Source organism: Arvicanthis niloticus, chromosome 2 (assembly GCF_011762505.2).
Source record: "Arvicanthis niloticus isolate mArvNil1 chromosome 2, mArvNil1.pat.X, whole genome shotgun sequence".
Lineage (NCBI taxonomy): Eukaryota > Metazoa > Chordata > Mammalia > Rodentia > Muridae > Arvicanthis > Arvicanthis niloticus.
Genome location: NC_047659.1, coordinates 141,359,899 through 141,384,179, shown reverse-complemented (window position 1 = coordinate 141,384,179; position 24,281 = coordinate 141,359,899). Strand labels below are relative to the sequence as shown.

The following is a 24,281-nucleotide window of genomic DNA, read 5'->3' as shown; positions in this document are numbered from 1 at the left end:
TAGAGTTTCTGTTTGGTTTTCAGACATTGCTTTTCTGTCATCCAGGCTGACCTTAAACTCCTGATCTGCCTGTCTCCACCGAGTGCAGGAACAGTGTGTGTGAGCCGCTACATCTGGCAACTTATTTTATTTCTGTAAGAGAGTCACAATTTTACCTTGTTGAAAGCTACTTATTGCGGGGAGGTGGTGGCGCACGCCTTTAATCCCAGCACTTGGGAGGCAGAGGCAGGCGGATTTCTGAGTTCCAGGCCAGCCTGGTCTACAGAGTGAGTTCTAGGACAGTCAGGGCTATACTAAGAAACTCTGGCTTGAAAAACAAAACAAAATAAACAAAACAAAACAGAAAGCTACTTATTAGTAATCCCATTACTCAGGGGTCTGAGGCAGAAGGGTTACTGTTAGTTTGAAGCTGTCACAGGACACGTTGTAAGTTCCAGAAGTGGGCAATGAGGTGAGAAATCCTGTCTCAAAAGAGAGAGAGAGGGGGAAAAAGAGAGAGGGAGAGAGAGAGAACAGAAAATTACAACTTAACCATTTATTTTGGGAAAATGAAAAGCAAAAGCTGGCTTTCACCCTTCACCACTCTTGGGAAATCCACTCAAAGTGCTTTTGAAGGGAGGCCTGTCACTGAAGCATGCAGCATCTATCTAGTTCCCTGTGAGTGTCACGGGGCAGTTGTTGAAAGCATGCGAAGCACACTGTCCCGACAGCTGTGGCTTCTTCTGGGTCCGGACACTCAGGAAGGAGGGGCTATTTCCAGAGCACAATGGCGCTTTAGAGTCATCTAAGCCAGGAAGCATCTGCCTCACAGGGCACCCACAGCTGTGCCGGCTCACCAGCAGCTGCTTCATTCCTGAGATATGGTTTCCTCCAACTGACTGCTTGCTGCCTGGCCACATCTTAAAAAGCAAAAGTGACCTCTAAGTGGGTCACAGCACAAGTCCCTTCTGAATAGTAGTTCTTTATAAGTAGCACAGAGTGTCTTTTTGGAACATTAAACAGACAATTATTATGATTTCTTAATTAATTAATTAACCATCTAATTAATAATCAACCAATTAATAGCCAAGTAATTAATTGAAATACTAATTAATTAGATAATTAATTAATTAAAGTACTGGAGATGGAACCTAGGGCTTCATATCTGCTGGGTAAGCAACAAAAATTCCTCTAGTGTAGGTCACCAAATTTTAATAACAGAGACAATTACAGTTTGTTACACAAGAAGAATGAATCAGGAAAGGTGACCCCTGCCTGTAATCGATTCAAGCTTTGGGAGATGGAAGCCGGGAGTTCAAGGTCATCCTGACCTATAGAAAACCTTGTCTCAAGAGGTCAAACCAAACTAAACACTGCAATAACAACACCAGAAGAGGAATGAACCACACATGAGAATTCTCGGAACAGAGAAAATTACACGGAATGAGACTTGGTTTTTAAATTGAGCTCTCAGACATTTTATATCACAAACTCCCAGAGACCTCAGATGTGGGCTATCTTGTCTCCATTTTACAGGTAAGAAAATAGAGGGTCAGTGCGGTCTAATAACCTGTCCAAAGTCTCTCAGGCTCTATGAGTCTCTTCCTATCCACCTTTGACTTGCAAATCCCTTCATAGTCTCCAGCAAGAATAATAGAAGACATTTGTATATGCATGTGTATGAACACACACACACACACACACACACACACACACACACACACACGTCTATTTAAAACCTGGAATTGCTAACAACTGCATTAGGATACCAGCCAAGCCCCCAGGGTGGCTTTGAAGGCCCCATGGTCGACACTCAGGTCTGCTGATCCTACCCTTATTAACGGCCTTCCAACTGTATTGTTGACTGACTTTTCCATAGTGCTTCCAGCCTGGGACTCATCCCTTGCCATTCCATGTGCCCAGAACATTCTTTCGCCACATCTTGCATGACTAGCTTTCAGCTCAAGGGTCACCTCTTTGGAGGCCGCCTCCCTCTATGCAGAGTTAGACTCCCATATGAAGACCCTATGGGAAGGTGCAGTGGGGTTAGTTATGGCCAGTGTGTCACGTAGGGAGAGGAGCCAGCACAGCAGCCCCTGGGGTGACAGCAGGCAGTGAGTCATCACTGTGCACCCAGGCTCCTGGCACCGCTGTGCTTAGTGCTTTGAAAATAACACATGGAAGCAGTTGACAGCCACAGCTACGCAACCTGACAGCAGTCCAGTGGTCATGGAGGATGGCTCGCAAGTTATTCTTTAATAGGGTGTTAATTTGGAAACACTGGCATGGATACCTAAGGGATAATGCAGGACACACGTCTGTCTCTGCTTCTTATGGGCACACAGGCAGCTAGAGTTCATACACAAAGGAGGAGGTGTTTGTATTTTAAAAGTTAGAAACGTTTTGTTTTGTGTACATGTATGTGTGCACATGAGTGTGTGTATGTGCGTGTGTGCACATATGTGCGTATGTGTGTGCATGTGCACATCTGTGTGCATGTGCATGTGCACATGTGTGTATGTGCGTGTGTGCACATATGTGCGTATGTGTGTGCATGTGCACATCTGTGTGCGTGTGCATGTGCACATGTGTGTATGTGCGTGTGTGCACATATGTGTGCACATATGTGCGCATGTGTGTGCGTGTGCATATCTGTGTGCATGTGTATGTGCATGTGTGTGTGCATGTGTGAGTGTATGTGTGTGCATGAGAACCACAGCATGCATGTGGAGGTCAGAGGACAACTTGCTGGAGTCAGTTTTTTTTTACAATATGGTCTCCAGAGAGAACTCAGGCCAACAGGATGCAGAGGATCCCTTGTTGCCCTTCAGCCAGAGTCTTCCCACTGGCCCCAGGGGGTCCTTCTTCATTCTTGCTTTTATGAAAAAAAATTTAAACAAGTGTCCTGTGCATCCCATCCAAGCTGTAGGTTGAGTTATATGGGTTTTTGGTTTCGCTTGTTTGTTTTCGATAATCCTTAGTTTATTCTTTACTCGTCTTTATTTTTCTGTTACTTCATGTGTACAGCTGTTTTATTGCATGCATATCTGTGCACCATGTCTATGCATGGTACCTGAGGAAACCAGAAGAGGACATCATATCTTCCTTAAACTGGAGTTACAGACAGCTTTGAGCCACCATGTGGTTGCTGGGAATTGAACCTGGGTCCTCTGGGAGAGCAGCCAGTGCTCTTAACCTCTGAGCCATCTCTCCAGGCCCTATGGTTTGGACAGGATCTCATATAGGCACACTGAACTCCTGATCCTCCTGTCTCTAACTCCTACATTCTGGGGTTGCAAATGTGTGTCGCCACGCCTAATGTGGGAGAAATGTCTGGTCATCCCGCCCACTGCTCACTTTTCGGTCCCTCTGACTTCCTTGTTCACACATCCTCAAGTCCTCCCCTGGACCCTCACACTTGTTTCTTCCTCTGCTGGCAGGCCTCCTTCCCACCCTTCATCCAACCACGCCCTCACTCTCAGATAGAGGTTTACATGAACACTTTTGCACATATACATCTCAATAAAACAGTCAGGAAAAGAAGGAGAGACGAATAGGTATCTGGAAGGCAGAAGCAGGAGGAGATTGGGGCCATAAACACAAAGAACTGGAGTGAGCTCATGGCAGGAGGGACCTTGTGCACCTGCAAGAATCAGTGTGCAAACTCTACTCAGCTGGAGGAGGTTGATCTGCACTACAGTTGGAGACATCTGGAACCATCCACCACCCATCCATCATCTATCCATCATCCATCCATCATCTACCCATCATTTATCCATCATCCATCATCCATCCATCTAACCATCCATCCATCCATCCATCCATCCATCCATCCATCCACTCACTCACCAGGACATATACAAATATGAATGTGCCCCTGCCAGGATCTCCCTGAAAGCACCATGGTAAGCACGATAGTTCCTGATCTATGCAACAGACTTTCTTATGAACAAGGCTTGCTTCTATTCAACCTCCACAGAAGTGGATATCGAGTTTACAGAAGTAGACAAGAGGCTTTTTTGAGTGGGATGGAAAACAAAACATGGGAAATTTTAAGAAGCCATGCCTGCTGTGGGGAAGCTGTGGTAGGAGGGGGCTTAGGGAAAGTTTCCTGGGACAATGACTATCCAGGGGTGAGGACTTAGTCAGAGGGAAGGTGTTGAGAGGGCCTGTCAACAGAGGAGAAGAGATGTGAGAAGCCCCAGGCAAGGGTGTGAGTGTGGGTGAATGAAGGAGCCACAGCAGCTAGAAACCAAGCAGCTGGATGGCCATACACAGTCGCCAGGATTCTGATTTCTGCCATGGCTACTTGTTGAGGTTTGGTCTTTTGTTGTAATGTTAAATGTGGGCCCCCCTCCAAGACTTCACATCCCAGAGACAAAAGATTTTGTATGTAGACCCAAGTGACCTATTTGACCTGGCCCTCAAGTTATTTTTAATTGGTAAATAAAAATGCCAATAGTCAATAGCTGGGCAAAAGAGACATAGGCGGGGTTTAGGATTTTTGGGGTTTGTGGTGGGTTGGGGGTTGGGGTGGGATGAAAACCACTGAGGGAGAAGAAGGTGAGGAGGGAAGAAAAAGTCTCCATGGGGTAGGCGAGTCATGAAAAGGTGGCCCCGAGGGCTGGCCAATAGGAGTTAAGAGCAGCCCAGGTAAAACATAGCAATAACTCAGGATTAACAATACAAAAGTAAGTTTTAATAGCATAGAGGGTAGATCTCTGCCCAGCTCTTGTGCTGTTTAAGGCTTATTATAAATAATAAGAGTTGTGTGTCTTTATCTGGGAACCCAATGATTAAAGGCGGGGTAAAAGCCCTGAAATGGGATTAAAAATTCAAACAACAGCTACTATTTACACCCTGTGGCTAGGTGGAAGGTGCATGTGTGGAGTTCACAGGTGGATGGGCTACTGGAGGCCAGAAATGGGCAGAGCCGGCATTCCCACTGCTTCAGGGAAAGGTACAGAAGACCTGGGTCCATTGGGAAAGGGTCTCACAGAGAGGCAGGGGGCTCATGCTGGGAGAGCTGACAAGACCACACCATCCTACGTCCATCAGAGGAAGTGCAGCAGTATCCTGCCCTAGCTCTAAGAAGGACCACACCATCCTACCTCCATCAGAGGAAGCACAGCAGTATCCTGCCCTAGCTCTAAGAAGGACCAGCCACAACCAAAGCTTCATCCTGGCATCTGCGTTTCCCCTGTGCCTAAGCCAGAACCTCCTCTCCAGGCTGGATGGGCACAATTCCTGCACGACAGGAGACGGTCCCTCAGATGCACCTTTGATTTTAATTTTTCCAGTTTATGGAAGGAAAAAAGTACAGAAAGCCAAGTTTCAGACCTGGGGGAGGGGTTGGATGTACACTTGGTTAGCCTCATTCTAAGAATTCAGAGGTACTTCTGAGCAGGGGAGCTTAAGGGACTTCTGTGCCCAAGGTTACCCAGCAGAGATAGTACCTCGGATTCACTCAGATCTGGGCCTGTCACCTTGGACTGTCACTCCATAGTCTGCTCCCTCAGCTTAAGTTGAATTTGCTAAATGAGTTCAAATCTAGAAGGAACTGGTTTAAGATCGGCATAGCTGGGGGTGTGCCTCTCTGGTAGTAGCTGCCTGTGCCTGCAAGGCCCAGGGCTACAGTCTAGCACTGAAGTACAGACATGCCCAGGTAGGGTCTGGGCAGGAAATCACTGTGGGTACAGCAGCTATGACACCCGTGGGTGAGGTGTTGGTTGTGGCATGCACAGGCTGGCTTTAAAGAGTCATCTTGCTCTCTGGCTTGGTTAGCCAGAGATAAGGAAAAACTGAGAGAAGTGGCAGACTGTAGAGATGGCCCAGCAGGTAGTGCCTAGCAAGCCTGGTGACCTAAGCTTGATCCCCAGAGCGCACACAAAAGTAGAAACAGACAGCTGACACTACAGAATTTCTCTGATCTCCACACACGCACACACACATCATATACATCACACATGCATACATATAATATACATCACACACACATACAGTATATGAATAACACATACACACACATCATATATATGTAATGCACACACACATCATATATATCATACATACATCATCTACATCACACATATACACATCATATACATCACACACACATCATATACATCACACATGCATACATACAATATACATCACACACACATACACCATATGCATCACGCATACACACACATATATATTATGTATACACACATCAAAAACATCATGCATACATCATATGCATTACACATACACACATCATATGTGTTATGCATACACACATCATATATATCATACACACATCATATACATCACACATATATACATCATATACATCACACATACACACACATCATATAATCATGCATATATACATATCATATACATCACACATACATTATATACATCACACATACACACATCATATACCTCATGCTCATATACACACTTCACATATATCACACATACACACATACATCATATGCATCACGCATACAGAAACACATCATATACATCATGCATATATACATACCATACACATCACACATACATCATATATACATCACACATACATCCATACATATATATCATGCACACACACCATATATATCATGCATACATACACACATTATATACATCACACATACACACACACCATATACATCATACACATATACACACAGTAATAATAATAATAATAATAATAATAATAATAATAATAATAATGAATCAGAAGAGAAATAGCACCAAGGACGTCAAGGGTTGCAGTGAGCTGCACCTTGCACCCATGGTTGGGTTTAAAAGACCGACCCTGCTTCTCTTGGAAGATGAAAGTCCACAGCCATTGGACATTGTGAGCACCTGTGCCCAAGGCAGGATTCCTGGAAGTCCCCAGTGTCCAGCTATTTTGGACCCTTCTCTTCTTTCCTTCCTCTTTCCTCATCAGGGGTCAGTCAGCATGATGCTGCCCAAACCTGCTTCCTGCTTCTTTTATCTTTCACAAGCTCCCTTGTCTCCAAACTCCTCCGCTTCTAAAATAAACAAGTTCCGAGCTGGGGACAGAGAAGCCATGTAATGGCTTCCACTGAAGCCAGGGACACTGGAGGGGTCTAACACATGAAGACCATAACAGGAGGCAGCAAAGGAGGGACTGCCTAGACAGTGGCCATCCCTGTAAGGTGGAAGGGCCAGCACAGCAGAATGACCACGGGCCTCTTGGAACTATAGTCTTGACACGTGGCCACGCTCAACACTGAAGCCTTCCACCTCACAGCACCCACGGCTCATTTTCAAGAATTCTTAGTTTTTAGGGAAGGTGCAAGACTCACTTCCCTTCTGAGGCCCACAGAAGGATGGCTACATAGAAACTACATTAAAAAAAAAATACACTACAGGGCTGGAGAGATGGTTCAGCAGTTAAGAGCAATGGCTGCTCCTCCAGAGGACACAGGTTCAATCCCCAGCACCAACATGGTGGCTCATTCACATTGGTAACTCCAGTTCCAGGGGATCCAGTGCCGTTCTCTGACCTCCATGGGCATGGTGCACACACATATACACAGGCAACACACACACACACACACTCATACACACACACACAAGGAAGCAAGACTGGCCAGTGAGATGGCTCAGTGGGTGGCAGTGCATCTTGTACAAGCCTGAGAATGCTAGTTTGAGCCCAAAAAACAACACAAGGGAAAGAACCCACTCTACAGAGCTGTTGTCTGCCCTCCACACCCAAATCATGGCACAAATGCACCATCCAACACCAAATACACACCCTAACACTAAATAAAAGTGTACAAGAACACATAGATCATACATGTGGGAAGTCAGTGGATATATGGGACATGGCTCCCACAGAGCCCACCACACCCACTAGTTATATTTTATTTTTAATTTTATTTACATTGGTGTTTTGCCTCCATGTATGTCTGTGGGAGGGTGTCGTATGCCCTGGAACTGGAATTATAGACAGTTGTAGAACTGCCACGTGGGTGGTGGGATTTGAACCTGGGTCCTTTGGAAGAGAACTGCCAGTGCCTCTTAACCACTGAGCCATCTTTCCAGCCCCAAACTATACAGCTTTCTGAGGAAGCAAAGCTTGAGGACAGTCTGTATTGTCAGGATGCAAAGTTCAGCTAGGAATGACCAAATCTGAGCAGATGGTCTTCTATCCACTGGACTGAGAATGCTCACTTTCCATCATTTAAACAAAACAAGGTGCATTACGTTTAGGAAAAAAAAAGAAGAAAAGTTTCTAAGAGCAAGATAAACAAAACAAAACAAAACAAAAAACCCTGACCTCTAAGCTTCCCATCCACACTTCTTTAAAGAGAAGGAGGGGGAGGCTCTGAGGGAGAAGCAGTGTGTCTGACTGACACTCTCCTGGACCCCCACTTCTGATATGAGGTGACACCCAGACAGAGGACAGGAGGGTCAGGTGCTCTGAGGAGCCGTAGCACCGAGATCCTGTGAAACTCACCTCACCATGCCGCCTTCCTGCGGGCCGCTGGGTGTTATCCAATAGCATTTGCCTCTAATTTACCAAAACAGGGAGAGAAAATCCTCACATGTACGTGGAGGTCAGACATCTGCCTCAGAGTCTCCAAAGGCACTCTTATTCTCTGAGTTAGGGTCTCTCACAGAATCAGAGCTCACTGAGGCAGCTAGACTGGCCAGCCAGCAAGCCCTAGGAATCCTCCTGTCTCTGCACACCCCCAAGCCCCCTACCCTAGTGCTGGGATTATAGCTACGGGTTGGCTTTTTAGTGGATCTGGGAATCTGAACTCCGGATATTCAAGTCCTTACGCTAGAAGAGATGCCCAGCTCAGGCAAGTCTGGGAAGGACGGATGAGTCTCTAAGTACCCAAGGAGCCCCTCCCTCACCCTGTAACCAGTGATGCTCTGGGTCCTGTGCACAAAGATCCAGCAAGGGAGGTGGCTCAGCTGGCAGAAGGGCCTGCCATGATGCATTAGCCACAGTGTAGCTGCAGGACACAGTGACATTCGTGACACCATTGAAAGGAGCCATGTTCCCACTTTCTTTACCCTTGTGAGGTCTGCAGTTGCAAGGGAAAACTAGGCCAGCAGCCCTCTTCTTTCTACCTCTTCCCAATACCTGCCATTCAAAGTCCCCTCTTCCCTGTCTCTCTTTCCTTCTTTCTCACTTCATCACTGCCCTTTGGCATAAGAAAGGAGCTTGCTTCTCCCTCCTTGGCTAACCCTTCTCCCTCCTCCTGTCTTTTCCATACTGAGTCTCTAAGCTGGGGCCCAGAGCAACCCAGGCTCCAGATGTCTTTCTACTCGTTTGAGACAGACTCCTCTAGTTGCTCAGGCAGGCCTTGAACTTGTGATACTTCTGCCTCCACCACCCAAGTAACTAGGTTACAAGCCAGTGACAGCAAGCCTAGCATGAAGCTGCTTCTAGTTTGTTTTTTGAGACAGGGTTTCTCTGTGTAGCCCTGGTTGTCCTGGAACTCGATCTATAGACCAACTCTGGCCTTCAACTCAGAGATCTGCCTGCCTCTGCGTGTGTCTCATTGGGAGTGCTGAGATTAAAGGCCTGCCCCGCCACAGCCCACCGTGAAGCCACTTCTTAGCTGTCACTGTCCCCTGAGAATCTTTCCACAGCTGCATTTTCACTACAGTAAAATTCCGTGGATTATAGGGAACTGAGATAGTCACTTAAAATAGCAAATAGCCTTCCTATTTCATGCCCAGAACTTGCCCTTGGAGTCAAACTATACCTAGCTGTTTCATGTGGTAACGATGCCCACTCCTCCTCCTGCCCCCCGCCCTGCTCCAAGACAGCTTCTCTCCATCCTGAATTCCATTATCAAGGGGATCTGAGATGTTTAAACGAAGTAACAATCAAGTGATTTCCTTGCAGCATCCTAGATGTAGAGACTGGAGGACTGCGGCCTCTGGAGTGCTCTGGGAAACAGTGTAAAGTAGCTGGAGGCTGAGGGAGAAGAGCTGTCGGCTGAGCTGAAAACTCCGCACTCTCTAGCGTGTGCAAGAAGTGACCTGGCGCCATTTATCTGAAAGGCTGTTACTGGAACCCTCCCTTCCTCCCTCTCTCCTCCCTCCCTCCTTCCCTCCCTCCCTCCCTCCCTCCCTCCCTTATTTTTTTTTATTTTTTTTATTTTTTTTTTATGAAATGTGACATTTAAGTTCTCAAAAAACTGGGCAATATGTCACCTTTTGTTTTGTCTTTATCCCAGGCTCTTGTTAGGTAACCTAGGCTGGCCTGGTACTTGCTGTGTAGCCCAGGCAGGCCCTAAGCTTATAAATATCCTCGTTTTTTTTTTTTTTTTCAGCCTGAGATTTCAGATGTTCACACACTTTCCCAGATACACAGAAAGTAGCTTTAAATAAAATACAGACTCTCTACTTTTGTTTCCAAACCTGTTTCCCAAGGTATCACTCTTTTGGAAACTACGATTACTTACTTCCTGGAGGCTCAGGGAATCCATATATAATTACCCCAGGGCCTTTGCACAGGCCCCTGACGGTCCACAGTGAGGAAAGGGCATCAGACAAGAGGGCTACCTGTCCCCTTCATCTCTGTCCTTTATGGACACAAAGGCAGTCAGTCACCCCACAGCCTCTTCATGAGGCAGGGCCAGTGGAGATCACTGCTTAAGGCCCCTTACCCTCTGCAGTGCCTTAGTGCAGATGAGGTAGGTGTTCCTGACCTGACGGGCTCTCCAGAACCTGCTCTGGCCTGTCTCTCTGGACAGAAACCAAATCTTCTGAGGGGCCCTGGCTCAGATTCTCACAGCCCTTCTGTGGGTTTCCTGCATTTCTTCTGGATGCAGACAGCCATGGTGGCCACCTTGTCCAGAGACACCAGGGATAAAGAAGGGAATGAAGCTGGTGGACACAGAGATAAGGCCACACTGATAAAGAAAGGAAAAACCTAGGAAGAGATGATTCCTTATTTCGTGGTTTCTTTAAAACTGCCCCTCACTGATGGCATAAGCCCAGACTTTTAAGCTGACATCTGCATGGTGGGAGGGGATGCTGACCCATCTGGCGGTCATTTCTTCTGGCTGGCTCTAATGGAAAAGCCACGCATTTACAGTGTCTTCTACAAGCCTAGAAGGAAGCGCCTTCTACAAGGAAGAGGCTGTGGCCGTAGAAAAATTCCCAAACCACTATCAGAAATGAAACATTTTCTTCCCTAAAGCCTGACCACTGGGTTTCCAGCATAGCTGGGTCTTGCCCACTCCCTGGAACAAACTTCTATTTATCTGTCGTGTGTGTGTGTGTGTGTGTGTGTGTGTGTGTGTGTGTGTAGAAACAGGTACTTGGGGCTCCTGGCTTAAACTCAGGATTTGTTGTCATCGTTTGAGGCAGGGTCTTACTGTGTAGCCCTGACTGGCCAGCCCTGAAGCACATCCCAACCTTTTGCTTGTTCTGGTGGCAACCCTCCTGCCTCAGACTCATACATATTGTGAGCCACCATGCCCATGAATGCTTATGTTCAGAACTGAAACGAGGGAACAGTAAAGGCCTCACGGGCCACGGAGTGACACAGACTGACTCATTCTCTGCGGTGTGGCCTAAGAATCACACAGTGTGAGCTGCTGAGTCGCTCACACTGCTGAGTCCCTCATGTTGCTCCTCCACAAATATCGTCACCCCCACTCTGTGTTTGATGTGTAATGATGATTGGTGGGATCTGGGGGTGAGAGTGGTGATGCACACCTTTAATCCCGGTGAGGGACCCTACTATGGCAGCTCTTCTGCCAGCATGTGCCCACTCACATTTACTGGGTTCATTACAGATAAACTCAGCTCAGGCTAAAGGGTGGCTCATGTCACCGGCCTGGTCCTTGCTGGTAACTTTTCAGTGGCTTTTGATCCCTTACCCTGGGAAGCACCCACAGGAAAAGGGAGCAGCCCAGAAATATGAGACTTCAGCCACTGACCTCGGTTTTTACCAGTCTTTCAGCTGAGGTGAGCCTAAATTCTGAACCTGGAGCAAATATTTCACAAAGTACTTTGTTCTTCTCAACCAGGTAGCAGGCATCTTATCTCTGGGAGTAGAGACCCTGTGCTCTCTTCTCCACTTCGGTTCCCCGACAAGAAACAGACAAGCAGCCTGGCGGATAGTAACAGGGTGCAAACGACAAACACCACTCCTGAGCCAGGAAGAGGGCTCTGTGCCAAAAGGCATGCCACTTGTCATCAAACCTGATGACTTGTGTTTAACCCTCAGGACCCACATGACGAAAGGGGAGAACCGATTCCTGCAAACTGTTCTCTGAACTCCACGCTCATGGGCCGTGGTGCACACACGCACACACTCTTTCAGTAAAAATTGAACAAAAGTAAAGAACACAACAGCTTACATTTATGCCCTGTTAGCCCACAGAGGAAGGCTCTCTGAGTGTCAAGAGCAGCTTTGGGGTGCATGCTGCTCCTGTGGGGGGCTGCCCTCACAGCCCGAGGCTTGGAGCCAAGGCTGCTGTCCAGGCATGGCATCGACACCTAAGCTCCAGCTTGCAGAGCGCACAGCAAAACTCTGGGCTGAGTTAAGTGGGTCATGAACAATACGCATTTTGGAAATGGTTTCTAAAGAAAAAAAAAAAAAAAAAAAAAGAACAACCAAGATACCATAGTTCCCCTTTTTGGAAGTCATGTTGGAGAGCAGTCTGGTCCTCAGAGGCAGCTTTCTTTGCAGCCTCCACCTTCCTCCTTTTCTGAGTGATTTCCCCTCTGAGCCTCTGTCATTTCCTCTCTTACTCATCGCTGCTCAAGACAACTGCACTGCATTTCCACGGCTGCTTCCCTATTTCTCTCGACTCCGACTCTGTTGGCCCGTGGTCACTTTCTTTTGAACTTCCCGACGCTGGCCCGTGTCTTAAGCTCCATGACTGTGGTGACAGTCTTTTCCTTTTCCTATTTCTTTCTTAATTAAAATGTCTTCTATAGGAAATGAGAAGTGTGGAGGTTAAAGGTCGTAAAACGAGAGAACAGACAGCGAGCGTGCCGTAGGTTTTGTAAGTGAACGAGAACTGTTGGTGAAATAAATCAGAGGGAGCTGGCTCGGTAGCACACGCCTTTAACCCCAGCATTCGGAAGGCAGATGTTGGCCAGTCTCCTGGTTCAAGCTCTGCTTTGTCTACACAGCGAGTTCCAGGCCAGCCAGGGATCCATAGGGAGACCCTGCCTCTGATAATAATAAATACATACATACCGAGAAGGAGTGGACATTTGGTCCTCTGTGGCATTTAGAATAGTGCCAGCCATACAGTAGGCAAAGTGTGCATAGAATGAGTGGAGGGCCATCCTCGGTATGTATAGAATGAACACTCGGTACGTATGGGATCAATGAGTGGCCACACTCTGTATGTATAGAATAAATGTATGTATAGAATAAATGGCCACACTCTGCATGCATAGAATGAATGAATGGCCACACTTGGTACGTATGGGATCAATGAGTGGCCACACTCTGCATGCATAGAATGAATGAATGGCCACACTTGGTACGTATGGGATCAATGAGTGGCCACACTCTGCATGCATAGAATGAATGAATGGCCACACTTGGTACGTATGGGATCAATGAGTGGCCACATTCTGCATGCATAGAATGAATGAATGGCCACACTTTGTACATATGGAATTGGAATCAATGAAGGGCCACACTTGATGTTTATGGAATGAATGAAGGGCCACCTGTCTTCTGCTCGTGCCCACAATGGTAACCCCTCCCCCTGACCACTAAGTTCAGAGAAAATGAACTCCTCTCTAGGACAGTGGGCACAGGATGCTTTTTTAGCAGAATGGAAGCGAAACCCTTGGCCCTGGGTTTTCTAGCTCATCTCTAGGCTTTTGTCCTTCCTCACTCACTTTCTGTTGCCTAGCAACCCAAGTAATGTTTTCAAACATCAATCAGAGGGTGCCATCCGCTCGATGTAGGTGAGTAGTTTCCTTTCCTACTTTGAAGTCCTGACACAGCAGATGAGGCTCTGTGACTCCACTGACCCCACCCCCACCCTCGGCCTCTTTTCCAGACATTTGTTTACTCTGGCCTTTCCTGGGACTCAGTCCCAACATTGGGCCTTTGCACATGCTCCTTCCTTTGCCTGGCATGTTCTTTCTGGTATTGTATCTCCACAATGGGTGGCTCTTTATGTCCATCACCTGTCAGGTCACCTTGCTACACCTGAAGTCAGTGTGTCCATTTACTGTCTGCTGCTCTCCTCACCCGCTACAACTCCTACAGCCCAAAGCCTCCGTGTGGGGTGAAAGGTTAAACAAGAAAGACATTTGCTTGTGTGTTCTCATCAGGTCCTGTGCTTGTACTATTTCACCTCATGAGATGATGAGGGGACTATGCTGGCAAGCTCAGAGGGAAGGCCCTTGTGACCTTAACTTTAAACCTAACAACTCAAAATTAAATGTGGCCATAGAAGGAGGGGCCACTTCTCAGGAATCCAGGTCAAGTGCTGTTCAGGCTGAGAGTGCAGGTTCATCTCTGTTCCCAGATACCTGACAACTGGGAACCAGGAAGTGCTGCCCCTGTCTTTGCGGTGGAACTGTGTTGCAAGTGCTGTGTTGGCTTCTCTGTAACTGCCTGTTCACACATGACCAGGAGGCATTACTTAGTACCTGCTGTATACACGCATTGTTGGAAGCACCTTTAGCACCCTAATCAAGTCAAGTGTCGATTGTTGTGTCTTGTCGTATCCCCTGGACATCCCCCCTCCCCATGTCTTTCCAGAGAGAAACACACCAACCATGAACCAAGCGGGTCCAGACAATGTCTAGTACTGTTGTATGAAAAGACAAGATGGGAGAGAAAATGACGGGAGTGTGTGGGGTTGTGGGGGAGCCGGGGAGTGATTAGACAGAGGTTCAGAGAGACATCTAGATCCTAGGTGGGGGCTCATGGGAGGACCCATGTGACAGCTTGCAGGATAGGAGAAGAGAGGGGGGGAAAGAACTGAGGGAAAAGAATTGATGGAGTGGACTCGGCTGGGCCTGCGGCTCTTGCAGCTTCAGGACCGTGAACCCACTCAGGACCATGAACCCACTCAGAAACACGGGCCTGAGCTTGCTCCTCGTAGACAAGGCCTCCCAGTCATTGGTGACTTGTTGGTGCTGTCCACCACACAAGTCACCCCCAAACCAGCCTCAAAGGCTTTGTTTTCATACTAAGTCTTTGCTCAGACTTCTTGAGAATGGGAAGGGGAGGGGCCTGCTGCCTCTGAGACAGAATCCCTAACATTCAGATGGCAGACTTTCCTAAAGGTGAACACAGGGCCCATCACTTTCAGTAACATTGTAACGATGTGTTGAGAAGCCCTTTCAGAGACCAGTGAGCATGCAACTGTCTGCAGAGAAGGAAGACAGGATCTCATTTAGCCCACATTGGCTTTGAACTCTTGATCCTCTTGTCTCTCCCTCCCTAGTTCTGAGATCACAGGCTGTACCATATGCTGCCCCAGACAATAAGGCAGCTTTAAAGACATCAAAAGTCAAAATAAAAACTCACATGTAATAAACCACTTAGTTCCCCTTTCTTCCTCCTTTGAAACAGGCTTTCCTCTGAGGCAGACGCTGGTCTCAAACACAAGATCCTCCTGCCTCTAACTCCCAAGTGTACAATGGCAGCTTCTTCTGTCCTTTAGAACAAATTTCTAGAGCTTCTTTAAACAGCTTATCATCTGTTCGTCCGTCTGTCTGTCTGTCGGTCTGTCTGTCTGTGTGTGTCTGTATTGCATGTGTGTATGTGTGTGTCCACATGCATGGGCATGCATCACAGTACACATGTGGAGCTCAGAGGATAACTCACAGGAGTCAGTTCTCTCCTTTGTCCTGTACGCCCTGGGATCCCTGTACATCCTGGGATCTAACTCGGGTCACCAGGCTTGGTGGCAAGCACCTTCTACCTGCTGAGCCATTTTTTAGCATTTCTTCAGCAGAGGTCAGCCAGCCAGTAGGCCATCGAAGGCAATGACTGGCTCATTGCAGGGCTGTGCACATGACTTCCCTCTGCTGGATCTGTAAATGCTGGGGTCATCAGGGTTTCCTATTGCTAATATCGCGTGTAACTTTAGGTGCTCCCCCTTGTTTTATAAAACAACCAGCCAGCCGCAGCAGAGGCTAACAAGCAGCTCGTTTACCCCCAGAGGACAAATTTGAACTTGGCATCTAAGTGGGTAAGTGGCCTTGGAGGGTAGTGAAGGGCTTTGAAGTTAAATGCACCAAAGAAGAGGACTCCTTCCCTGTATAGCCCTCTCAAGCATGGTGCTCCTGAAGCAGATGAAGGCCGGAGAGATGGCTCAGGGATGACAGGCTCCTGCTACCAAGGCCTAGGTCCCGAGTTCAATCCCCGGGGACCCACCTGGTAGAAGGAGAGAACTGATTCCTGCAAGTTGTCTCCCTTTGACTACACACATCCATGACATTCACCTCCATCCTCCAGACATGTACACACAAACGAAATACATACAATGTCATTTAAAAAGCAAAACAGCGAGACAACAAACTCATGTAGGCAGGTCAACTGGCAGGTCAATTGTATCAGTGCGACGTCATGCACAGTGTTGCTACGTTACGCTCTATGCCGATATACTATATATGACATGTTGATTATTTTATATGTTGGTTATATGATATTACATGGTGATTATACTGCAGACAATGACAAGCCGGCAAGCCTTCCCCACTCACTGCTCCTGCTCATTTATGTGAGAAAAGGATGTGAAACTGAGCATGGTGTGCATACCTTCAATTCCAGCACTGTAGAGACAGATAGATCTCTAGGAGTCTGAGGCCAGCCTAGGCTAACCAGTGCGACCCAGGAAGGGGAGAGGAGAAACGCATGTGCTTGTGTGCACCTATGCAGACACCCAAGAGATGGAGTAAATAGCTATCTGGAGGCTCCTCTGGCCTAGGGGATGAAGACTGGGCCCCCACTCAGGGGTCCCCTCAGGTACCACCTTACTGGAAAGGGGTGTCTTCCATGAACTGAGATTATAGTTCCAAATCTGGTGGCCTATCTGTGAGTTAAGAAAGAGTCCGTATTTTCAAGAGTCTTAAAATAGGGCACCAGACATTACACGGGCCCTGTGAAGTGAGAAGCCTCATCTGGCTTTTTGTTTCTTTCATGAGGCAGGTTCTATGTGGCTCAAGCTGGCCTTGAGATGGCAGCCACACCCCTCCCCCAACCCCTGCCACCAACCTCCCTAGTGCTGAGAGTCCAGGCCACATTCCTCCCCAGCATGAGCTGGCTCTTTGTAGACACAGTTGACTGACTCCATGTCTAAGGTGAGACCACAGTGAGCCGGGAGTTACATGTAGTCTGTCTGCTCTGATTTGGCAGGACCGTTGATTGCCCACGGGGGTTGGGCTATTTCCTCATATACAAGATGAGGCTGAGAGTAACACCTGTCTTGCTCGTGGGAAGGCCGCAGGTGGAGTCCACACGGTAAGAGAGTGAGGGCTAGTGGGGTGCTCCATGGAGCACTGGATGCACACACAGCGAGTGAAGGTTAGTTATTGGGCCCTGCATCAAACAGACAAGCGGGCTGCACATCGATGCCCAGATGTACATACATACGCACTTACAGATTGTCCCGTGACATATAAGACATGCAGAATGGGTGGTGCCTAAGTAAAACCAAGTTTCAGATCTTAAAAACATCTCAGCGGTTCAGAAAAAAACAAAACCCAAACAGAACCAACAAATTCATGAAAGAAGAATAGGAAGTGGACTGTTCCAGATGAACAACAAGATGTGGAAAAGAGTGAGGTGTGTGACCTTGGGATGAAGTCTGGACTGGACAAACAGACCCATGCATCACAGGCAAAAAGGTGGAAAAGGGTGGTTTTTTTTTTTTTTTTTTGAGACTGTTCTGAAGTTCAAATGGGCTTGTAAAATCAATGCAAAGGTAAGGACACCGGTCAAATGCACAGGGATGAAGCCTGCCCTGTTGTTGTTTTGAGTCAAAGTCTCATAAACCAGGGATGGCCATGTCTGAGGAAGACCTTGAATTCCCATCATCTTGTCTTCAAGTGATGGAGTTCCAGGCTCGTGCTGCCCATGCTGGCGACAAAACCCCGGGGCCTTTGTGCCTGTGAGACATGAGCTCTACGAACAGAACTGCATCCCCAGGCCAGGAGGGAGGAGTGCAGGGTTGGCTATTTATTTTCAAGCAGCTGAACTGCAATAAGAGTGAGCAGAGCCAGCGTGGCGTCTGGTTATCTACGGACAGATGCTGTAAGCGGGAGACACTGCTCAGAACTTCAAGGAATTAATGTCTTTGGTTGTAAGATGTGCTGCAGCTAGATCAACCACTCATTTCCCCAGAGCTTTGAAAAAAATGTCAGAACAAACGGTGGGGGGATTCTCCACTCAGATATTTACAAGCCATCCAAACAAGGAGTCCCCACAGACCCCAGCCCTGGATTCCCACTCCCGACACTTGTCACTATCTCAATGACAAGCAACATTTAATTCCGCTGAGCAGCCTCCCACTTGGCAATTGTCTTTTCGATCTTTTGTATCTATAGTTCGATTGCATTTTGAAAGAGTAGGAGCGGACAGAAAAGCATCGACTGTGAGCCACACTTTCCTTGTGGTCTCCACCTTCCCCACCGACCGCACACAGTATGGATGTGTAAAAGCCAGAGGCTGATGTCACAACATTGTTCCCATCAGCCACCACTTTACTTTTTGTGCCTGAAGCTGGAGTTGCTTGTCTTAGGGAGGCTGGCCAGAGAACTCCAGGGACCTTACTGTCACCACCTTGCCATCTCTGCGGTTACAGGTATATGCCTCCATGCCTGTTTTTTAATGTGGGTACTGGGTACTGAATTCAGGTCCTTATGCCTGTGTAGCAAGGACGATAGTCACTGAACCATATCTCAAGCTCTGGTACCTTCTTGGGTTAGCAGTGTGCCATGCTATAGGAACACATGCTATAGGAATGACTCTTGGTTCATGGCCCAGACTTGCAGTTTGTACCAGAGTTCCAGTCCCCAGTCCCCAAGGGATCATGAATGCAGTTCATAGGCGTTCTTACTGGACTCAGCAAGAGTAGAGCCAAGGTCTAAGCTCTCCCTGTTCAAGAGAAGTGAGTCCCCAGGCCAGTTAGAACCCCCATAAGAGCCACACTAAGCACCTTCGGGATACAGAGAGAGAATGTTTAAGAAGTTTGCTGGGTGGTGAAAAGACACACACACAGTCTTTGGACTTGAGCTGTCTGCCTCCTGCTGTTTTCACTCCATCGTTTTCAGTTCTCTTGAAGCCAACAACTGGTAAAGAGCCAAACTTTCTCATTCCAGACCTGCCTACCACTAATAACCCACTCTTCGCGTTCATTAGAGACACAAAGATAAAAACAGTTGAACCAACTGTTGCTCTCCCGCGCCCAGCCTCATCAGTCACTCACCTTGGGTGCACCCTCTCTGATGCTGGTGCCTCTCATGTTGGTGATGGGAGCAGGCTCCTCTGAGTTCCGCAGCTGATATGTCTGGTTCCAGGGCCCAATGATGCAATGTCACTGCATGCTGCTGGCTGGTTCCCAGAAGCTGGATTCTGTGGAACTGTTTGCCAACACATGGAAACAGTGGAGAAGATTCTTTCAAGTCAAATAAAAGGGACCGAGGAGGCAGGGCCAGAGCTTCTGGCCACACCCACGCCTCCATGTCTGACGTCTCACTTCATCGGTAAGTGGAGGCTGGCACTCATTTGCTGTGTGAAACCACAAAAGAAGAAGAAGGAGGAAAAAAAAAAAACACCCTTCTGCTTTACAAGGTGAAGTTCCTACTTTGAGCAGCCCAGCGTAGGATCACACCGCATTCTTGTTCCTTGGAGACTATGGAACAATTCCCACCCAGTGGACCGACGCATTTCCAGGGTGAAGCAAAGTGGCTGGGCTTCCACTGGGGGTCAGCACGTCTTCCTTCCTGCACCTAGCCCCTGCCGCGCGACAGCTGGGGTAACCGGAGTAAACGGCCTGCTGAGGAAGAGAGAGGCTCTGCTCTAGTGTTCCTCTGAGGACAGCAGGGTCCTTGTTCTGAACCGCACGCTTTCTTCACCACTCCAACCCTCGGTGGTTATTTTACGGCAGGCGCTGCCAAAAGCACCCGGATGCAGCCCCACACTTGGCCGTCTTTGTGATCAAACGACCGCGCTCTGTACTCACGAAGTGGAGTCTTCACAACTTCCCAAGTTTAAAGTTTTCCCCAACTCAGATCCAATATCCAGAGCGGAGCTACCCTGCCATGGAGGGCAAATTTCATTTCAGCATAAGGGTGCCCTCTTCTAAGCAGTTCCTCCCAGCTCGCCTGGGACTCCATCTGTAGACCAGGCTGGCCTTGAACTCACCAAGATCCACCTATTTTTGCCTCCCAGGTGTGGGATTTAAAAGGTGTGTCATAGCCAGATGGTGGTGGCACTCTGCTTTGATACCAGCACTCCCAGGAGGCAGAGGCAGGCTGATCTCTGTGAGTTCAATGATAGCCTGACTTACAAAGCAAGTTCAGGGCCAGCCAGGGCTACGTAATGAAACCCAGTCTCAAAGTTAAAAAAAAAAGAAAAAATAAAAAATAAAAAAGAAAATAAAAAAGAAAATTGAACAGGTGAGATGGTTCAGTGGGTGAAGCTGTTGGTTGCCAGGCTGAAAACTTGTTGGAGTTCTTGGAACTACACAGTGGGAGAAGAGGACGCCTCCTGCAGGTTGTCTTCTGACCTCCATGTGCACGCTGTCAGGCGCGTGCAGACATACCTCTCTCCCCAGATAGAATAAACGTAATCAACACAAGTAAACAGATAAAATGCTATCTCTGTTTGAAATGATCTTTCAGGAATCAGCAGTACTGAATCCAGGTCCTTGATCAACAATCTGCAGATAACAGGGAAGGGACAGTGACTAGACAGGATGAGCAGGCTCTTTCCTGAACAGATGTAGAACTGGGCAAGCTCCCTCCCCGCATCTACAGTGCGGAGACAGGAGAACAGCTGCAATTTTAAGCCTGTTCTGGACCACCTCGGAGTTCTAGGCCAGTCTGGACTACAGTGTGAGTCTGCCTTAAGCAAATAGAAGTAGCTGACAGCCACATGGTCCCTACCAAAGTCCACAGGGAAGGAGGAGTAATTTCCAGAAGGCTTTTCATGAGAAAGACAAGTTTTGAAAAGGGCGGGGTGTGTCAGAGCAGAGGTTGTCCATGCTCCTTTATAGGAAACCCTGCAGATGCAGAGACCTGAGTTGTGAATCACAAGGGCCAGGGCTTCGGTGACAGCAAGAGCTTCAGCCCACTGCTCTGCACACAGTGACAAATCAGAAGGTATACTCTCGCTCACAGAGCCAGAGATTCCTGGTAGCAGGTGACCCTCCTGTCAGTTATCCAGTTTTTTAAATTCGTGTGGTGTTTTGCCCATATGTATGTAAATGTCCACATTCAGGCTGTGTCCACAGATACCTGAAGAAGACCTCAGATCCTCTGGAACTGCAGTTACAGCCAGTGTTGAGCATCTTTTCAGCTGCTATGGCACTGACTTTAAGTCCAGATATTTACACTGGCTGACCTGAAGCTCACTTTGTAGACCAGGCTAGCCTCACTTGCAGAGATCCTCCTACCTCTGCCTCCAGAGTACTGGGACTAAAGGTGTGCAGCTGCACTCCCAGCAGCCCTTTCTTTGTTTTGAAATAGAGTCTCATATAACCCAAGTTGGCCTCACATTTTCTATGTAGCTAAGGGTGCCCTTGAACTTCTGATCCTCCTGCCTTCGCCTCCCAAGTGTTGAGATTACAGGCACCGTACCAAGCGTATGTGGTGCTGGGGGTCAAATCCAGGGCCTGGAGTCTGGTAAGTGAGCATTCTATCAGCTGAACTGCAGCCCAAGCCCCTATGTTGATGCTTTAAATAGGGCAGAATTCAACCAAAAACCATCTGTTGCTCATACCAACTTCTAAAGCAAGAATGAACGTGTGGGTCTGAGAAAGCCCCAGAGAGTGAGTAACATCCCTAGCAGACACATATACATAAAACTACAAAAACCCCAAGCCCACGTCCAAATGCCGTCACTTAATAGGGAAACAGGAGGAAGAGATCAGAGGCAAGTGTTTGGTCGGATGTCAGCCCAGGGAAAGCAAGAGAGAGCGGGCATATGTCCTCTCAGTCATGTGCAGGTTCCACAGAACTCACCTGAAGTTGCTTCGCTCAGCCCGTTCTGCATGTGAGCCTGTACAAGCCACCGAGGCTTTCCCGGCACGCAAAAACACACAGTACTCTGAAATCATTTTTAAAAAAGATTTTATATTTATGTAAGTGTGTATGGGGGTGTGCTCAAAATACATTATGTAAATATGCATGAAATGTCAGAGAATAAGACTTACTTCAATATCAATAGACCTCTCCAGCTAGAGAACTCTTGATTTTGCTCCTTCAGTACCCCCCCCACTTTCTTGTGGTGTTGTTCTTTTTAACACCCAGAGAAGCTGTGAAACCAGGAGGGAGAGGAGCTTGCGGGTAACCCGTGAACTCTTGCCCTCAGGTCCCACTGTGGGTTTACGGTGACCGGGAAGCCATGTCCTTCCTGCCAAGGTCACCTATCTTGGAGATCCTGAGAAGGGTCTCCCATGCTCTCTGCAGTGCTTAGCAGGGAGGAGGATAGTGGTGGCAGGCTGTGTCCTGTTGGCTGACATTTGTACCATGTGACCGCCACACACTGAAAGGTTGAGCGGAGAGGAACCTGTGATTCCAGAACACTGGTTTGGTTAGGCCCACAGGGCCATCTCTAGGCTTACCAGTCACCTGGGGCTGGGTCCAAGCTTTCCTCACTCATCAAGAGCAGTCTCAAAAAGCAGCTGGACTGTGATAGGTGCTTTACTTACGGGGAACTGAAGTCATCTGGTGAAATAGCAAGCAAGACGAAGGGGTCACCTGGACCTTCTGTTAGGACACATCTGTATGGAAGTGACTGGCTGGATGTGACAACCTTGCTAATTAATGTGACATCACATTTTCAGGTGTAATGATGATGCTGACCGTGCTTCTGAAAGACCTCATCTGATATATGTATGTGTGTGTGTATATATATGTGTGTGTGTATATATATACATATCTATACATCTATCTATCTATCTATCTATCTATCTATCTATCTATCTATCTATCTATCTGTCTTCTATCTCATCTATCTTCTATCTCATCTATGACTGCAGCTGAGATCTTGCTTCAGTCATTCAGGAAATGTGGGAATGTTTGAGTAAATGAAGATTGGTCACAATTGGGCTGGGGATGTGGCTGATGGGTAGAGTATGTGCCCAGTTTGTGCAAGACCCTGGGTTTGACCCCTAGGACCACAGAAAAGATCACATGCTCTGATGATAAGTCCACCTAGCAGCTATTCTAGGCCACGTCGCAGAGTAGACATAAGTTTGCTTAGTGTGTGTGACACAGTCCTATGTCAACTTGATGTACAAACCAGAGTTATTTAAAAGGGAACCTTAATTGAGAGAGATCTGGTTGTAAGGCATTCTCTTTCTTGTAAAACAAATTTTAAATTATTTATTCATATTTTATGTACACTGGTGTTCTATCTACTTGTATGTGTGAGGGTGTCAGGTCCCCTGGAACTGCAGCTACAGACAGTTGTGAGCTGCCATGTGGGTACTGGGAATTGAACCTGGGTCATTTGAAAGAGTATCTAGTGTTCTTAACCACTAAGCCATCTCTCCAACCCTGTAAAGCATTGTTTTAATTATTGACTGATGAAGGAGGGCCCAGTCCATAGTGGGTGGTTCCATCCCTGGACTGGTGATCCTGGGTTCTATAAGAAAGCAGGCTGAGCAAGCCACGGGAAGCAGGTCAGTAAGCAGCACCCCTCCATGGCCTCTGCATCAGCTCCTGCCTCCAGGTTCCTGCCCTGCATAAGTTCCTGTCCTAACTTTCTTGAGATGTACGCCAAACCCCTTTCCTCCCCAATTTGCTTTTTGGTCATGGTGTTTTGTTGCAGCACAGAAACCCCAAGGCTGTCTCTCTCTCTCTCTCTCTCTCTCTCTCTCTCTCTCTCTCTCTCTCTCTCTCTCTCTCTGTGTGTGTGTGTGTGTGTGTGAGAGACAGCTTGCCACAGGTCCCATAGTATGCACGTGAAGGTCAGGACAACATGTTAGAGCTGTTTCTCTCAGGTGCTCAGGCTTGGTGGCAAGAGCCTTCATCCACTGAGCCACCTCACTGGCCCTGGGGACTGTACATTTATAATTTTTAATTTTACACGTATGGGTGTTTTGAGCCATCATGTGGGTTCTGAGAAACCAAACCTGGGT

General features: G+C 47.6%; 1 protein-coding gene across 1 annotated transcript in view; it reads right to left on the bottom strand.

The window, feature by feature from the left end:
- The window catches only part of Cass4 (Cas scaffold protein family member 4), a 39,962-nt gene extending 20,082 nt beyond the window's left edge, over positions 1-19,880 (bottom strand). The window contains exon 1 of the mRNA XM_076930320.1: positions 19,401-19,880. Within this exon, the coding sequence (XP_076786435.1) occupies positions 19,401-19,436 (36 nt within the window). The 5' untranslated portion in view covers positions 19,437-19,880. The remainder of the gene's footprint in view (positions 1-19,400) is intronic.
- Between the last annotated feature and the right edge of the window lie 4,401 nt (positions 19,881-24,281).